The sequence below is a fragment of the Lithobates pipiens genome, unplaced genomic scaffold (genome assembly GCF_037356315.1).
Source record: "Lithobates pipiens isolate NorthernLeopardFrog02 unplaced genomic scaffold, aLitPip1_a1.2 Scaffold_13, whole genome shotgun sequence".
Lineage (NCBI taxonomy): Eukaryota > Metazoa > Chordata > Amphibia > Anura > Ranidae > Lithobates > Lithobates pipiens.
The window spans coordinates 298,550,413-298,567,751 of record NW_027507718.1 but is presented as its reverse complement, the minus strand read 5'-3'; the positions used below and the strand labels follow the sequence as shown (position 1 = coordinate 298,567,751).

The following is a 17,339-nucleotide window of genomic DNA, read 5'->3' as shown; positions in this document are numbered from 1 at the left end:
ACAGTTTTGTTTACCCACTTCAGTACCAGACACTTTCACCCCTTCCTACCCACATAAATTTTCAGATTTCAGTGCTGTCACACTTTGAATGGCATTAGTAAACATTAGTAAACACTGTACAAAATTAATTTTGTATAATTTGTTTTGAGACAGATCAAGCTTTTTTTTGGGTGGTATTTAAAGTAGAATTGCACTCTCTCAATCAACATCGACTATTTTTAAACCTTATGCTGCTAGCATTAGTAAATAGATAGAAACATATATCAAATTTACCAGGCCATTTTTTTGCAATACAGCACTGCATTACTTTAAAGCGGGAGTCCACCGGGACTCCGCGTTTTTTTTTTTTTTTTTAAAGCCAGCAGCTACAAATACTGCAGCTGCTGACTTTTAAATAGTGACACTTACCTGTCCAGCACGCCCGCGATGTCGGCACCCGAAGCCGATCGCTCGCTCGTCTGTCAGGTCCTGCCGCCGCCATCTTGGGTATGGGAATCAGGAAATGGAGCCTTTCGGCTTCATATCCCGGTTCCCTACTGCGCATGCGCAAGCCGCGCGGCGCAATCCGGACGGTCCCCGCTGCCTCTGGGAGCTGTGTGTTTCCCAGCAGGCAGCGGGGCACTTGCTGAAGGGGGCGGGCGCTTGCGGAAAGGGGCGTAACGTACGCCCCTTTCCGCAGAGAGCTAGCCCGGAAGTGGGTGCAGTTACCTGGATTATCCAGGTAACTGCACCCCCCTCCCCCCTGAAAGGTGCCGATTGTGGCGCCGGAGGGGGGGGGAATTCCGATGAGCGGAGGTCCATTTTAGGGTGGACCTCCGCTTTAACTGACAATTGTGCGGTCGTGCAACACTGTAACAATAAAATGGATGTCCTTTTTTCCCCCACAAATAGAGCTTCATTTTGGGGGTATTTGATCATGATCACCATTGCGGTTTTTATTTTTTGCGCTATAAACAAAAAAAAAATGTCAATTTTGAAAAACAAAAAACAATATTTTTTACTTTCTGCTATAAAACATATCCAATAGAAAAAATGAAAACATTTCAAATTTCTTGATGAATTTTGGCCAATATGTATTCTGCTACATACACAGGAGTCTTCTGGAGGGCAGGAGAGGGGTTTCTTAGCTAAGCACACCCTCCTGCCTGCATGTCTGAGCTAAGGACAGGTGAATTCCAGGAAGTCAATGCTACATAAATCATCTGCTCTTACTCAAGATGGCCGTAACCAGAAATGCTAGGAGGGTGTTTTTCAAAGTGATTTGAGTGGTCTGAGCACTGACAGGCTGACCCAGACCCCCCCCCCTTCAAACTCTGCAGCAATGCTGGCAGTACTCATGAGTCTATTTCCCAAAGACACCCTCTGGATATGACGCTGAGCACATGTACTCAACTTCTTTGGTCGACCATGGCGAGGCCTGTTCTGAGTAGAACCTGTCCTGTTAACCTGCTGTATGGTCTTGGCCACTGTGCTACAGCTCAGTTTCAGTGTCTTGCTTACTTCTTATAGCCTAGGCCAGTGATGGCGAACCTTGACACCCCAGATGTTTTGGAACTACAGTTCTCATGATGCTCATGCACTTTACAGTGTAGTTAAGCATCATGGGAAAACATCTGGGATGCCAAGGTTCGCCATCACTGGCCTAGGTCATCTTTATGTAGAGCAACAATTCTTTTTTTCAGATCCTCACAGAGTTCTTTGCCATGAGGTGCCATGTTGAACTTCCAGTGAACAGTATTGTGAGAGTGAGAGCGATAACACTACATTTAACAAACCTGCCCCCCACTAACACCTGAGACCTTGTAACACTAGCGAGTCACGTGACACCGGGGAGGGAAAATGGCTAATGGGCCCAATTTTTTGCCAGCTGTTTAGACATTAATGGCTGTATGTTGAGTTATTTTGAGGGGACAGACAATTTACACTGTTATACAAGCTGTACACTCACTACTTTACATTGTAGCAAAGTGACATTTCTTCAGTGTTGTCACATGAAAAGATATAATAAAATATTTACAAAATGTGAGGGGTGTACTCACTTTTGTGAGCTACTGTATATTTGAAAATGTATCATCCCTGATGTACTGATGGCCTATCTCATTTCTTGAAGCCCTAAAATGCCTGGACAGAACAGCTATCCCCCAATTGACCCCATTTTGGAAAGTAGACAATCTGGGTTACTTAGTAAGAGGCATGGTGAGTTTTATGAAGTTGTATTTAGTCTGAATTGGGTTGCGTTTGTGAGAAGTGATGGATTAAATAAAAAAATAAAAAATAAAAAGTCTGGCTGCAGTTCTAAAGATCATGCCAGAAATGTGAAGTTGCACTCATTTCCCCCAGAGCTTAGTGAATACGGTGAAGCTCTGCTGATTTCCATCATTCAATCATGGGCAAGCAAAAATACAGTTTTTTTGTTTTTATTTTCCTTGCACCTGATTGGGTATTCTTTACAAAGTGAAGTTTTACCACATTTACTAAGCTCTAGGTGAGTCTTTCTCAACCTCTTCAACACAGAGGAACCCTTGAAATAGTTCTCCAGTCTTGGGGAACCCCTGCTAAAAATGAGAAATCTACAACTCATGATACATTAGTGTGATGGTCAGTGGGAAGATTGGTCCTTACACTTGTGGTCATTGCGAAGAATTACTTCCTTACAGATAGCTAAAAAGAACAATGGTGTTGGTGGGAACTTATCCGAGAGGCAGACATGGCCCAATGCTGAAGCAACCCCTAGCAACCTCTGGAGGAACCCTAAGGTTCCACGGAACCCTGGTTGAGAATCACTGCTCTAGGTGAAAATGAGTGCAACTGCACTTGCAAAGTGCACAGTCTATTTGCCTTTAGAAAAATCAACCCCTTTGTGTCTTATCAAAACCATGTGATGGTAAAACTCCAAAATCCAGATGATCTGCAGATTACTATATAGATGATGTTTTCTTTGTGAAATCTTGCTGGGGAAAAAGAAGAGATAAAACATGTATAAGTGCATCAAGAAATCAAAGTATGATGATTATGTCCCATTAAAGTAAACACTGCAAAAAATCCAGCTCTCTCCTGTAGAGTTGATAGACGTTGTATTTCAATGCAAGCTTGCTGTACGAATGAGAATCTTTTCATAGAGTACAATGTACTTTGAAGATAAAATGAAACTATTTACCAGGATTGAATCAGATTGTTATTTTTTTTGTGTAGCAAAGAGCTGGGGTAAAATACATTGTAACTAATTTTAAACATATACACACAGGCCATTAAGATCCCCTGCGCCTGCCCTATCTATTAGAATGCTGGTATTTATTTCGATGTACAATTTATAGTGAATTATAGTCAAAATCATTAAGTTCTCTACAAAAGAAAAAAAAAGTATAAATGTTGGCTTATTTCTGAGATGACATTAAAGTGTTTTCCAATTCTAGCCATAGACACAGCAATTTTCTGCCTATTTTAGCTGCTTTCCACAAACAGATCAGCACCACTTACCACCATCCCTTCCATACAAGTGTAAGAACGTGAGAAGCTGTGGGGGGCACAAGAAATATTTACTCAAAAACTACAGAAGATCAAAAGATTAAGTTATGGTTTTATGTTGGGAGTCAAATGTAACGACCTCTATGACATATATATCTATTTTGTGTCTTTTATTTCTCCCACTGACACCGATGCTTGCGATGGGGGATATTTTATTACTACTGCTGACCACTGATCGGGGGGGGGGGGCATTTTTAACTCCCATTAACCACTTCAATACCGGGCACTTAAACACCTTCCTGCCCAGACCAATTTTGAGCTTTGAGCGCTGTCGCATTTTTAATGACAATTGCGCGGTAATGCTACACTGTACCCAAATGAAATTTTTATCATTTTTTTCCCACAAATAGAGCTTTCTTTTGGTGGTATTTGATCACCTCTACAGTTTTTAACCACTTAAGGACCGCCGCATGTAATTATACGTCGGCACAATGGCACGGACAGGCACAATCACGTACCTGTACGTGCCTACATTCCAGCGGGTGGGGGGTCCAATCGGACCCCCTCCCGCTGGCTGCGGTGGTCCGTTTAGCTTCAGGAGTGATCCAGGATGAGGGGACGGCCGTTGATTTCTGCCCATCCCCTCTCGATCGATCCTGGCAAATGAGAAGCTTCCCTCGTCTGTGTAGTGTAAACACAGGCAGGAGGAAGTGATGTCACTCTCCTCAGGCGGTCTTTTTGATCGGACGGCGAGGAGAGAAGACATCCTAGTAAGTGCACCAACACTACACTGACACATAGGTACACATAGGCACCCTTTCACCCCCAGTCACCCCCTGATCACCCCCCCCCCCCTCCCAATCACGGTGTCACTGATTGCAGTGATCATTTATTTACTGATCACTGCATTTAGTGTCAGTTGTAACTGTAAAAACTGTCAGGGCAGTTAGTGTTAGGTCCAGAGTAGCCCCCTACCCCCCCGATAAAGGTTTAACCCCCTGATTGCCCCCCCAGGTAACTCTTTCACCCCCTTTTGCCAGTGTCACTGAGCAATCGTTTTTCTGATCGCTGCATTAGTGTCACTGATGCCGCTAGGTAGCTAGTTATTTTTTAGGATCACCGCCAGGTTTTTATAGCATTAGGTACCCTCATATACTACCTAATAAAGGTTTTAACCCCCTGATTGCCCCTAGAGTTAACCCTTTCATCAGTGATCACCGTATAAGTGTCACTGGTGACGCTGGTTAGCCAGTTATTATTTCGTTATTTAGGTTCCCTGTCAGGTTTTTATATAGCGTCCGGGACCCCCATATACTACCTAATAAAGGTTTTAACCCCCTGATTGCCCCTAGTTAACCCGTTCACCCCCCTTTGCCAGTGTCACTAAGCAATCATTTTTCTGATCGCTGCATTAGTGTCACTGGTGCCGCTAGGTAGATAGTTATTTTTTAGGTTCACCGCCAGGTTTTTATAGCGTTAGGTACCCCCATATACTACCCAATAAAGGTTCTAACCCCCTGATTGCCCCTAGAGTTAACCCTTTCACCAGTGATTAGAGTATAAGTGTCACTGGTGACACTGGTTAGCCAGTTAGTTATTTAGGTTCCCCGTCAGGTTTTTATATAGCATCAGGGACCCCCATATACTACCTAATAAAGGTTTTAACCCCCTGATTGCCCCTAGTTAACCCTTTCACCAGTGATCCCCGTATAAGTGTTACGGGTGACACTGGTTAGTTAGTTTGCTTTTTATAGCATCAGGGCACCCACCATTTATTACCCAATAAAGGTTTAACCCCCTGATCACCCGGCAGGTGATATCAATTAGGTTTTAGGGTCAGATAGGGTCTGTGTCGCCCCAGGCAGCGCTAGGTTAGTGGCAGTACTGCTAACACCCACACGCAAAGCATACACCTCCCGTAGTGGTATAGTATCTGAACAGATCAATATCTGATCTGATCAGATCTATACTAGCGTCCCCAGCAGTTTAGGGTTCCAAAAAAACTCATTGTTAGCGGGATCAGCCCAGATACCTGCTAGCACCTGCGTTTTGCCCCTGCCCACCCAAGTGCAGTATCGATTGATCACTGTCACTTACAAAACACTAAACACATAACTGCAGCGTTTGCAGAGTCAGGCCTGATCCATGCGATTGCTAACAGTTTTTTTTGGTAGAGTTTTATATTTGAATCCTGAAGGCGGTGCTTGGTTTTCGGGGTCCTGTACGCGGCTAGGCTCCCAAAAAGTGCCCCACATGGGGTATCCCCGTACTCAGGAGAAGCAGCAGAATGTATTTTGGGGTGTAATTTCACGTATGCCCATAGCATGTGTGAGCAATATATCATTTAGTGACAACTTTGTGCCAAAAAAAAAGTTTGTAATATTCCCGCAATTTGTGGCAAAATATAAAATATTCCATGGACTCAACATGCCTCTCAGTAAATAGCTTGGGGTGTCTACTTTCCAAAATGGGGTCATTTGGGGGGGATTTTGTGTTATTTTGGCATTTTATGGCCTGCGAAAATGTGATAGGTAGTGAGGAGTGAAATCAAAAATAGTCATTTTTGATGGTTTATTTTATTGTGTACTTTATTAATCAGATACACATTGTATATCATTAATTTGATATTTGATTTTTGTGTTGTTTCCTTTGCACCCTTTTTATATATATATACTTACACTATGTAGTTCCCGAGCTGTCACCCCTGTGCATCAGTGTGAAAAATGGAGCTGGTGTTCAAGGAAACAGCTGATGCTTCCTGTATAATGCCGGCTCCTGTCACAGGCGGAGTGATACCAAATGTGCTCCGCTTCTGACAGGAGCGATACAGGAAGCATCGGCTCTGCTCTCTACTGCAGCCGCATGCTCCCTCTAGCGCTGACTCTTGCACATGGATGCTCGGAGATGGTGGGTCGGGAACCAGCCAAAATTACCCACCAATAGTACCTGCTAGCAGTATCAACCAGCAGTACCCACCAGCAGTATTCACCAGCAGTACCAGCCAGTAGCACGAACCAGCAGTACCCACCAGCAGTACCAGCCAGTAGCACGAACCAGCAGTACCCACCAGCAGTACCAGCCAGTAGCACGAACCAGCAGTACCCACTAGCAGTATTCACCAACAGTACCAGCCAGTAGCACAAACCAGCAGTACCCACCAGCAGTACCAGGCAGTAGCACAAAACAGCAGTACCCATCAGCAGTATTCACCAGCAGTACCAACCAGCAGTACCCGCCAGCAGTACCAGCCAGTAGCATGAACCAGCAGTACTCACCAGCAGTATTCACCAGCAGCACCAGCCAGTAGCACGAACCAGTAGTACCAACTAGTAATATTCACCAGCAGTACCAGCCAGTAGCACGAAGCAGCAGTACCCACCAGCAGTATTCACCAGCAGTACCAACCAGCAGTACCCACCAGTAGTACCAGCTAAATGTCTGGAAGCTGATTGGCTTCTATGCAGAGCTGCACCAGATTTTGCACTCTCCAGTTTTAGTAAATCAGTCCCAAGGGTAATTTTTAACTCACATTGCCACAGTAGCACTGTTTTTTTCCACTGAAGTGATATTCTTAATCTCACTGACACAGGGGAATATTTTAGACCCCTTTCACACTGAGGCAGTTTTCAGGTGTTTTATCGCTAGAAAATAGCGCCTGTAAACTTCCTCCCATTCGTTGCAATGAGTGTTTTCACATTGTGTGCTTGCAGGATGTTCAGAAAAGTCCTGCAAGCAGCATCTGTGGGGTGGCTTGGGAGCGCTGTATACACCGCTCCCAAAATGCCCCTGCCCATTGCAGTGAATGCCCAGCGCTTCGGAAGCGCCTAAACAACGCTTCTGAAGCGCTGCAACATGGGAGGTTTTAACCCCATCTTTGGGGACAAAAGCGCACCGCTAGCTGCTGAAAAGTGGTGCAAAAGTGGCACTTAAACAGCTGTAAAGCAGTGCTAAAGTGAGCAACGATTTACCACAGCCCCAACGTGAAGGGGTCATACTCCAACTGACACACTAGCAATTAAATTTTTGTTTCCATTTACATGAAGTATTTCTACTCTCACTCACACATACATGGTTATAAGTGGAAAACATGGGGTATAACTTGGATGTTGAAGTGGCACACTTGTGAATGGTGAAATGAGGCACACCGCCATGTCTGTGTATTAGGACTGTACTGAGCGTCCATAGTGTTCCAACACAAATAGTGTGAATGAGCTCCAAAACACATTGTGCCATCCTCCAGGGTACACACTGAGCTCAGTCAGTAGGTTGTTGTGTGTATGTGTGAGCTGTGGTAGTGTGGTGAGATTTGCCATGCCGTAGGAATGCTCAGCCTCCCCCTGAGGCGCACACACACACACACATACACACTAACTCTCTCACACACTCCGAGCTCTCTGGGACGAGCAGAACTTGCAGCCAATAGGAGGCGAGCTCTCCGCCCTGAACAGAAGTGCGGGCACCGGGGAGAAGAGCCGGGACGTGCGGAGTGCCCGAGTGATGCCCACACCATGCAATAAACTACCGGCCACCCTCCTCTGCCCGCTCCTCCTAGCTATTACACAGCACGCCCATAAACATGCTGGGCATGTACGTGCCAGACAGATTTTCCCTGAAGTCTTCCCAGGTCCAGGACGGGATGGGGCTGTACACCAGCAGGAGAGTGAAAAAGGTTTGTGTGGTGAGGGGGGTGTGGGTACGGCGGGGCACAGTGTGGGCACACAGCTCCTAGTATAGGAGAGCCGGGAGGGGAGATGCCACGTCTACACTACGAGCTCCATGTAGACAGTAGAGAGAGGAGAAAGAGGGAGAGGAGAGAGAGAGGAGAGAGGGAGGGGGCACACAGGAACTACAATGTAACGCAATGCCTCAATAGCACACTACTCTATATAGAGAGGGGGAGGGGGCACAGGAGCCAATCAGGAGTGCTGATAGGAGGAGAGAGCAAAGGGATGAGCTTTTCATGTGCTGCTTCCTCCCCATTCATAATATTTTAGACCCCTTTCACACTGAGGCTGATTTCAGGCATTTTAGCGCTAGACATAGCGACTGCAAAGTGCCTGAAAACCGCCTCCCATTCATTGCAATGAGGACTTTCACACTGGGGTGGTGTGCTGGCAAGACGTTCGGAAAAGTCCTGCAAGCAGCATCTTTGGAGCGATTTTGGAGAGCTGTATACAGCGCTCCCACACCGCCCCTGCCCATTGCAATGAATGGGCAGCACTTTCTGAAGCATCTGAAAAGCGCTTCAGAAGAGCCCCAAACGGGAGTTTTTAACCTCAAAAAGGAGCGCAAAAGCGCCGCTTAAGCAGCGGTAAAGCGCCACTAAAACCAGCGGCTCTTTACTGCTAATGGCCTGTGCTTTAAGTGTGAAAGCAGCCTTAGCGTTCTTTTCACGCGCTCTTTTTGTACAAGGGTTTTTACACACTTTTGGCTTTTTTTTGACCACTTGACCTCCAGAAGATTTACCCCCCCCCCCTTCTGACCAGGCCATTTTTTGCGATATGGCACTGCGTTGCTGTAGCCTACCTGGCGGTCAGATTATGCCCAATTTTTGAATCTCAAAGCCGTACATTGTTTTACATAGAAATTTGGTGTTTTATATTGTAGGCCTGTAATTCTTAGGAATAGCTCACTTAAATCTGTCCATACAAGAGTCTAGTAGACATCTCGGGTATGATAAAGTTTGAAACACAAAATCAAAAATTATAATATAATAAATAACTATAAATAATTATGAAAAATAATAATATAATAATAATAAAATGAATTACCCCACAAATCGCTTTCGCTCAATTCTGCAAATGTTCGAATTGATTATTGCTGTTTTCTAGCTGGTCTAAAACCACTTTTGATGTAAAGGGACGGTTTTGGTTGCTATGGACAATCTACAGTTTCCAGGCAGAAAGAACAATATATATAATATAAAAGTGCAGGCAGGGGACTGGACAAAGCACTAGAGACAAAGGGGAGGTGAAATGATTTCATACAGTAATGTAATCTGTAAGATTACAGTGTACTGTATGTGTTATGTTTTGTATACTTTTTGAATTTTCCGCCAGGCTCCTCCCCATACATCGCGGCGCTCACAAGGAACGGAGCCCGGCACACAGCAGGGGGGGGGAATTGCAGGATCCTGGTGACAAGGTAAGTTACCTGGACCAGGATTCTGCAATGCAATCCCGAGTGTGGCTCGGGGTTACCGCTAATGGTACTGAAATTTAACCCACTCGGAAATACCACCAGGGGGGTTAACTGACAATTGCATGGGCATGCGACATTGTATCCAAATAAAATTGAAGTCCCTTTTCCCTCACAAATAGACCTCTCTTTTGGAGGTATTTGATCGCCTCTGTGGTTTTTATTTTTTCCGCTATAAGTAAAAAAAAGACTGACAATTAAAAAAAAACAATATTTTTTACTTTCTACTATAAAACACATCCAATCAAAAAAAAAAAAAAAATCGAATTTCTTCATCAATTTAGGCCAATATGTATTCTGATACATGTTTTTGGTGGAAAAAAAAAATAAGCGTATTTTGATTGGTTTGTGCAAAAGTTATAGCGTTTACAAACTATGAGATATATTTACTTATTTATTTATTTATTTTCCTAGTAATGGCAGCGATAGTGGAATTGCGATATTGCAGCGAACAGTCAGACACTAACGGACACTTTTTGGGGACCGGGGACACAAATACAGTGATCAGTGCTAAAAATATGCACTGTCAATGTACTAATGGCTGGGAAGGGGTTAAACATCAGGCGATCAAAGGGTTATCTGTGTTTCAAGCCAGTGTTTTAGTGTACTGTGAGAGGTGCTTTTACTAATGGAAGGCATGCATCTATGTCCCTGCTTTGCAGGAACACAGGATCCATGCCTTCCCTCCTCACAGAACAGTGATCAGCCTTGTTTACATAGACAGACTGTTCTGCCTCTATACTGGCTGATCGGAGGGTGATGGCGGACATCAAGTTCACAGTACCCGCAGATCAGCTTCGCTGTGTATAATCACAACGGGAGCAGGCCGGTGACGGCGCCCCCCCCTACCCGGAAGTGTTGGATCATGTACTAGGTAAGTGATCCAGTGCAGCAGTGCCACCTTGTCGCCGCATATATAAGTTATACAGTCAGCAAGTGGTTAATCAATGCAATTCTGGTTACTAGGCAGGAAATTGTGTTTTGCAACTGCTCCCTTTATGCCTCATGCCCACAGGCATGTGCAGGGCCCCCAGTAAGGGTTTACCACCAGTCTTCCTGTAGGGGGACCAGGGCACACAGGGGGGCCTGGACAGCAGAGGGAATTAGATGTGGGCAGGACAGGGAGGGATTGGTAGTGGGCAATTACAGGAACAATGCCCTGCGTGGCTCTCTGCAGAAGCCAGTTTCTCCATCTCTCCCTCCTGCCGGCTTTCAGCTGCTGCGGGGAGAACCACACACAGGGCATCGATCCTTGTTCTGCCCACATCTGATTCCCCCTACTTTGTGCCCCCCTGTGATCAGTTACAATCATTCACTGTATTCATTCATAACTGCAGCATTAGTAAACTGTGTTTATTATGCTGCGGGTTATAAACAAATAGGAGCCTCTGTCTCCTGTTCATTCATCTGCAGGTGAGATGGCATGTGTCTGTTTAGACCCCTCATATTTCACCCAAGCCCCCCTTCCCCAACAGAGTTGTAAAAAAAAATGTAAAAAAATAAATAAAAAACGTAAAAGATAAATTGTAAAATATAATTTTTTAAAAATTGTAAAAAAAATGAAGGGCTCATTCACATGGGTTGTTCAGCCCATACCATGTGAATGAGTGGTTTGTTGGTGCTGTTGGAGCCGTTTGCTACTCTATGAGGATGCAGCGGCTGTAACTATGAACACAGTTGCGGGCCCTAGTTTGATAAGTGTGCAGGTGTGGGTGAGTGGCCCCAAATACACGCTGTCAGTGTTTGGAGGCCATACACCTGCAACCACTCACCTATCAAATTAGGACCTGCGGCTGTGTTCATACAGCTGGTGCGTCCCATAGTGTAACCTTATTTATTAACTCTATATAGTTTTATCTTTTTGGATTTAGACGGTATTGTGTAAGTTATGTTATGTTTGTGTCTGCTAATAATCATTTTAGTGTATTTTTATTGAAAATATCATATTGATATTTGGGAGGGGGGGGGGGGGTGAGACTTATGTCAGGTAGGCTGTATGGGGCCCAGTGATTTCTAACAGCAGTCCTGGGCGTATGGATTCATGTTTCAAAAATGCTGGATTTTTAATGCTGGAGAAAATGCCTCTAATGTTACGTATGTACATGCATTTCTGTGCGCATGGCATTGAGCGTAAATGCATTCTATTGGCCAGAATATTCATTTATTCTACCCACTGGAATACATTTACCCTCACACACACACTAAGGCCGCGTACACACGGGCGGACTGTTCGCCCAACCTTGTCCGCTGAACAGTGTTTGGGCGGACAGTCCGCTCGTGTGTGGGCTTTCAGCGGACAGTTTCAGCGGACAGTTGGACGGACAAAGTCTTTCGGAAATTCCGAAAAACTGTCCGCTGAAACTGTGTTTGAGCGAACAGTCCGCCCGTGTGTGGGCCTGTCCGCTGTACTTTCGAAATGAGCGGACATTTCGAGCGCGTGTACAGGTAGGCGGGGCCCGCGAAGGAAACGTCGCGGGCTCCGCCGCCTGGAATGGGCTTAAAGGGGAACCCCAACGCCGAAAAAAATCGGCGTGGGGGTTCCCCCCAAGTCCACACCAGACCCTTGTCCGAGCACGCTACCCGGCCGGCCAGGAAAGGGGGGCGAGCGAGCGCGCCCCCCCTCCTGAGCCGTACCAGGCCGCGTGCCCTCAACATGGGGGGTGCCTTGGGGAAGGGGGGGCCGCGCGGGCCCCCCCACCCCAAAGCACCTTGTCCCCATGTTGATGAGGACAAGGGCCTCTTCCCGACAACCCTGGCCGTTGGTTGTCGGGGTCTGCGGGCGGGGGGCTTATCGGAATCCGGGAGCCCCCTTTAAGAAGGGGGCCCCCGGATACCGGCCCCCCACCCTATGTGAATGAGTATGGGGTACAATGTACCCCTACCCATTCACCTGTGAAATAAAGTACAAAAAAAAACACAACACATGGAAAAAGTATTTTATTGCACAGCTCCGGGGGTCTTCCGTCTTCGGGGGTCTTCTCGCCGGACTCCTCCGCTATGTGTGTGTAGCTCTTTTGCTAGCGGAGGAGTCCGGCTTTCTTCCTCCCCGCCGCCGGCCTCTTCTCCCGACTTCGGGGGTCTTGTCCCCCTCTTCGGTTCTTCTGCCGGGCCACCGCGCCTGGTCCGGTGGCCCGGTCTTCTGTCGCCGTCTTCCGTTCTTCTGTCGCCGCCTTCGGTTCTTCTGCCGGGCCACCGCGCCTTCTTGTAGCTCTTTTACAGGCGGTGGCCCGGTCTTCTGTCGCCGCTGTCGTCGCCGCCGCCTTCCGTTCTTGTTCTTCTTCTTGTTCTTCTTCTTCTTCTCCTGGAGATGTTGACTCGACGAGCTCTCCGGCCGGAATGCCAGGGACACGCTCCGCTGCCACTTATATAGTGACAATGGGGCGGTGTCACATGGTATATGTCACATGGGTTGGTCACATGGGTTGATGTCACATGGGGACTATGACATCGTAAGGGGGCGGGGTCACCATGTGACCAACCCATGTGACATATACCATGTGACACCGCCCCATTGTCACTATATAAGTGACCGCACAGCGCGGCTCTGGCATTCCGGCCGGAGAGATCGTCGAGTCAACATCTCCAGGAGAAGAACAAGAAGAAGAACAAGAAGAAGAACAAGAACGGAAGGCGGCGGCGACGACAGCGGCGACAGAAGACCGGGCCACCGCCTGTAAAAGAGCTACAAGAAGGCGGACTTGCCTCCGCCTTACGTGGGCGAGTCCGTTCATTTCAAAAGTTGAGCGGACTGTTTGGCAAACAGTTCGTTGAAACAGTCCGCTCATGTGTGGGCAAGTCCGCTCATGCAAATTTTGAGCGGACTGTTTGCCCAAACTGTTTGACGAACAAGGTTGGGCAAACAGTCCGCGCGTGTGTACACGGCCTTACATGTTTACAAGCACATGTGTGTTAACCACCTTCCATCCAGGCCAATTCTGACATTTTTCTCCTACATGTAAAATTCAAAGTTTTTTGCTAGAAAATTACATAGAACCCCCAAATATTATATATGTTTTTTTTAGCAAAGACCCTAGAGAATACAATAGCGATCATTGCAACATTTTATATCGCACGGTATTTGTGCAGAAATTTTTAGAACTCTTTTTTGTAAAAAAAACAAACAATTTCATGCTTTAAAAAAACCCAAAACATTAACATTAGCCCAATATTTTTGCATAATGTGAAAGATGAAGTTACACCGAGTAAATAGATACCAAACATGTCATGCTTCAAAATTACACATGCTCATGGAATGGCGCCAAACTTTGGTACTTAAAAATCCCCATAGGCGACACTTTAAATTTTTTTACTGGTTACATGTTTTGAGTTACAGAGGAGGTCTAGGGATATAATTATTGTTCTTGCTCTAACGTTCGTGACGATACCTCACATGTGTGATTTGAACACAGTTTTCATATGTGGGTGGGACTTACATGTGCGTTCGATACTTTAAAAAAACCAAAAACATTTGATCAATTTTATTCCTATTACAAGGAATGTATACATCCCTTGTAATATGGCATGATCGGTCCTCTTTACAGCAAGATCTGGGGTCAATAAGACCCCACATGTCACCTCTAGGCTGGGAAGCCTGAAAAAAAAAAACAATCTCGACTTCCCAGCCGAGGCGGCGCCATTCATTTGAATGTAGAGGCCGGGCGTGAGGTCATAACATCACGCCCAGCCTCCAAATGATCATAGAGACTCCAGCGACCATCTGGTCCACCGAAAATCTCTATGCTCACCATCCGGGGGCCAGCGGATCCCTAATCCGACTTAATGATGGAAGCGGTGAGTCGTTAGAAGCATCGGAGGGCGCTGCCGGAAAAGCCGCTATGATTGTTCTTATGGTGTAGGGAATCGCCGAGCTGAAAAATCTGATATCTGAATAATGTCTGTAGCTGCACCCATCATTCAGATATACCCGTTCAAAGTCAAGGACGTCCTGGGACATACCTTTGAGCGACAAGTGATTAATTATGCTCATAAATTCCTCTCTTGGCTCAGCTTTGGTGCATGTTTTATGCCCCTAAACGCTATTCTTAACCACTTAAGCTCTGGAAGATTTTACTCCCTTCATGACCAGAGCATTTTTTGCTATTTGGCACTGCGCTACTTTAACTGGTAATTGTGCGGATATGTATACAGTACATTGATTGGTTTGTGTAAAAATTATAGGAGCTTCTGCTAAATTACTATATTTATTTAAATGTATGTTAAATAAATAATTTATACATTTTACCTGAGGTATGCTCTTTAAAAGTCCAATGGGCAATCCTGTTTTTTGTTGTGTGCATACTATTGGGGACTGAGTATTACCTCTACCCATATCATGCCAGCTCTACTCTCTTTATGCCACCTGTGTTCATAGGGGAGACTTCCCTTCACTTTTTGTTTCATAGCCAAAACAGAAAGTAAGAGGAAATCCCGGACCTCAACCCTAAAGTGGAAGTTCTGCTCATCTGAACCCCCCCCCCCTCCGGTTCCATAATTGGCACTTTTCGGGGGGGGGGGGCACAGATACCTGTATAATCCAGGTATCTGCACCCACTTCCGGGAATAGCTAGCCGCAGATGCCCCGCCCCCCCCCACACAGTTCCCAGGACACAGCAGGAACCAGTCTCATTGCGCTACGCAACTCACGCCTGCGCAGTAGGGAACCGGACAGTGAAGCCGCAACGCTTCACTTCCTGATTCCCTGACAGAGGATGGCGGCGGAGGCAGCCGAGAGACGAGTGATTGCTCGTCATCTGCTGCCGACATTGCTGGACCCTGGGACAGGTAAGTGTCCATTTATTAAAAGTCAGCAGCTACAGTATGTGTAGTTGCTGACTTTTAATATTTTTTGTTTAAGGTGCAGCTCCTCTTTAACCACTTCAATACAGGGCACTTTCACCCCCTTCCTTCCCAGCCCAATTTTCAGCTTTCAGCGCTCTAGCGCTTTCAGTGACAATTGCGCGGTCATGCTACACTGTACCCAAATGAAATTGTTATCATTTTGTTCGCACAAATAGAGCTTTATTTTGGTGTTATTTATTCACGACTCCGTTTTTTTTTTTTTGCGATATAAGCGCAAAAAAAGCGGAAATTTGGGAAAAAAACAATATTTTCTTTTTTCTATTTGAAAAGAAATCCAATAAAATCAAATTTTGTCATAAATTTAAGCCAAAATGTATTCTGCTACATGTTTTTGGTAAAAAAAATTCCGTTAAGTGTATAATAATTGGTTTGTGTGATCACGGACATATGTACGCAAATGATCATGTACATATGTGTGCAGGTGATCACATACATATGTGTGCAGATAATCATTGGGACATGTGATTTTAGTGGGACATATGTGGGGGACATGTTTTTATTATTAGGGACATGTGTTTTTATTATTTGGGGACATGTATGTTTTGGGGACATGTGTGTTTTGGGGACATATGTGGGGACTGTGTTTTCACTGTGTGGTGTGTTGTGTGTTTACACTACACTGATGATCAGTGAGTAAAAAGCTGTGAAAAGCAGCCCATACTCACTGATCATCAGCCGGCTGCAGCGTTCTGCTCTCCTCTTCTCAGCGGTGACTTCCGTGTGAGGAGAGGAGAGCCGATTGCCTAGCAACCGGCTGTTTGTTTACATCACATGACGGCCGTGATTGGACACGGCCGTCATGTGATCAGGAGGGCCAATCACAGAGCCCTCCTGCCGATCTGAGATGTGCCGTGTCCGGGTGACACGAGCACATCGGGATCGCGCCGCTGCGCGGGCGCGCGCGCGCGCGATCCCGCTGCTCCTGAATGACGTTCCTGAACGTCCTATCAGGAGCAGGCGGCTCCCACCCGGCCGTATATATACATTGGCCGGGTGGGAAGTGGTTAAGGAAATCCTGGGGTGTCACCAGAACTAGTGTCCCCATTGAAAGATTTCCCCTCAAATACTGTTTCAGTGCTTTACACCAATGTATTTATTCATACTTCAAGCATCACTGAACTCAGGGGTGAACAAACACCATTGAATATAATGGAAATCCTATTGTTGAGCTTTAAAACATTTTTGGCAAAGTTTCAAGTCGTGCTGCAGATTGCTTAAGTGGGAATAGGACCTTCTTCTTTCTCTGTCCAGGCACAGGGTGGGGAGGGGACCTGTAAGCGAAAGTGAAACTGCAGCATTCAAAGATGAGGTCCTTTCCTCTCCCAGACAGGGATGTGCTATGTGGTAGAACTGTTTAAATCTCAGTACTGGATGAGCAGGGTGTGTATTTTATCTGTGTATTTAGCTATTTGCCCAGAGTTCAACTTAAAAGGCCAAGTTCACCTTTTTTTTCATACTAAATTCTAGCTTCCCCATCTACCAATATAACATTAATGTACCTATGTTGCAGAAAAGAAAAGGTTTTCTCTATATTCTATAGCAGGCATTATCTCAGCTTCCAGTGTTCCCTGTATAAATCTCCTCCATTTATTTTAGTATTTGTCCTTTAGGAAATGAAAACCTTTAGAAGTAAATACTTCAGCAGCTGACCTCATTAACACATACCCTGCACCTGCCCTCCTCCTCCAGGAGATTGTTCTCACCCACCTCTGTAGTTACATGCAGTCATTTTCCGTGAGCACTATTCTCCCTGAATACACTGCAGGTGTCCTCTGCTGATCGCACATTTTGTACCTTACTTTCATCTTGCATAGATC

The 17,339-nt window shown here is 45.7% G+C and overlaps 1 protein-coding gene across 1 annotated transcript in view; it reads left to right on the top strand.

Annotated features, from left to right (window-relative positions):
* Nucleotides 1–7,871: 7,871 nt before the first annotated feature.
* Nucleotides 7,872–17,339, top strand: part of PRDM5 (PR/SET domain 5) — a 292,222-nt gene continuing 282,754 nt past the window's right edge. The window contains exon 1 of the mRNA XM_077476830.1: nucleotides 7,872–8,134. Within this exon, the coding sequence (XP_077332956.1) occupies nucleotides 8,042–8,134 (93 nt within the window). The 5' untranslated portion in view covers nucleotides 7,872–8,041. The remainder of the gene's footprint in view (nucleotides 8,135–17,339) is intronic.